Below are 1,853 nucleotides of genomic sequence, written 5' to 3'. Positions count from 1 at the left end.
TCCATGGCCTGTCTGATTGGCGCGCTTCCTGTCCCCCTATCCATACATCACGTGACCAGTTCGGTCGACCTGTATTACCATAATGTTCTGGCATGGCTTTTTCTCACTAGTTTGACAGAACGAGAATCTAAGCATCCAGCCGACTCTAGCAAGCAACAAGATGACAGTTGATGATGGTAAAAGGGCAGTACTGTTATGAGTCAAAGGAGGAAGGTAGTATGGTTAGTTAAAGGAATTTGCTTGTATCCTTAGTACATTTAAATAAATATTACACAATTTTTTTCCTTCTATAACAGTGTTTAGAAAGTACAAGTAATATTTAAAACAATATTTATTTTATTATCTATCAATTCTAACAATAGCTTATAATGGCTTATATTGTCTGTCAAGTCTTGTATACTCTGACAATCATTAGAAGTATTATAGATTTCACAACTCTTACATATCTTGAAAATATATGTCTTAGCCTTAAAATCCAATATATGGACACCTGGCAGACTTCTATATATTTTATATATTTTAGACATTACATTTGCATATAATACATTATAAGACTATGTTTATTTTTGTGATGCATGCTTATGACTCGAAGATATTAAGGGCGTCACAAATCAACAAATCGCGAAGCTTAGTGGAGCGTGTCCCGTCTTTATCGAGGAGCGGATCCCACGTAACAGCACGGTAAAGCATTTCGAAGATAGGTGAATGCCCTCAGGATCCGGATCAGCTAATGTATTTGAGTCCACAAGCGAGGCGCTTGTATGTCTTGATTTGTTAAAACAATGCTCTGGGCAAGTATAGCACCCACATGCCCGAGTAAGTTCTGTTTGAACGAGATGTTGCATGCAACCTATGAGTTCTCGCCAGAATCCGGTTGTATTTTCACTGAGAAGTTTCACATAGAAAGCAGCTCCACGGGAGAGGAAGTAGTGCCGGAAGACGATGCCAGTAAAACGCAAAGCAGCATACTAAGTATGAGGGCTCCTGTCAAAACGTCATAAATATACCACCTTGGCGCTGTAAAATCATCGAACATACTCGCAATACTTGCGGATCATCTCTACACTCGGAAGGTGAATGAGACGGGGACCTGAGCTCCAAAAGTTATGCCGTTCTTCAGCACGTTTTGTCTGTTCTGCCAAGTGGTCAACTAGACGGGTGACGCTACCTGGATCGTCCAAGGGAACAAGACAAGCGAAAGCCATCCGCGCAAGCGTCTCTTCTAGCAGCTCATCTTCAGTTACTCGACAAGGTGGTAGCCTCATCACGAAAAAGTCGCAACAAATGTATTTAATAATAGCAAAGGTAATCTAATAAAATGATTTTATAAGCATTACATTCTAAAATAACACTTATATTTTACTTATAATGTAATTATAATGATTATATATAAATGTAAGAAATATACAAAGTTTCTATTAAACTACAAACATGTTTTAGAGCAAGTAAGCTTACTAATAGTATTATTACAACATTACATGTGAGGTACAAGTGCTCAACTCCTATTATAATATGCTAAAATTATATTATAAGTTATCTGTAACAATAGTTGATTAATTATAACAGTCATAAAAGTAATATGTTGTGCTTGTAAGTTAATTACAATACTTTTAGTAAGATAATATACAATTATATATATTAATAATGTTAACAATCACTCTTTCAGACTTATAATATAATTTGTTTTTACCTTTAAACAATATATCGAAGTGATTACATAATCGAGTACCAAAGATCGAGAGCATATAATGACGCACTTGCTCTCGTCACTCCTTTTCCTCCTACCTCCATCATCTCCCCAACCCTCTTCCCCCAATGCTATGTCGTCTCTTTTGTTCTCTCCAGGCCAGTCC

The 1,853-nt window shown here is 36.9% G+C and overlaps 1 protein-coding gene across 1 annotated transcript; it reads right to left on the bottom strand.

Moving 5' to 3' along the window:
• Positions 1-579: 579 nt before the first annotated feature.
• FOMMEDRAFT_152634 (uncharacterized protein) lies at positions 580-1,265 on the bottom strand (the record flags this gene model as incomplete). Its single annotated transcript, XM_007263421.1, has 3 exons — positions 580-710; positions 809-968; positions 1,035-1,265. 3 exons carry the CDS (start codon positions 1,263-1,265, stop codon positions 580-582), a joined length of 522 nt encoding a protein of 173 aa, XP_007263483.1.
• Positions 1,266-1,853: the final 588 nt, after the last annotated feature.

The sequence above is a fragment of the Fomitiporia mediterranea genome (genome assembly GCF_000271605.1).
Source record: "Fomitiporia mediterranea MF3/22 unplaced genomic scaffold FOMMEscaffold_3, whole genome shotgun sequence".
Classification (NCBI taxonomy): Eukaryota; Fungi; Basidiomycota; class Agaricomycetes; order Hymenochaetales; family Hymenochaetaceae; genus Fomitiporia; species Fomitiporia mediterranea.
Note: the sequence above shows the minus strand (reverse complement) of the source record. Positions and strands in the feature narration are given on the sequence as shown.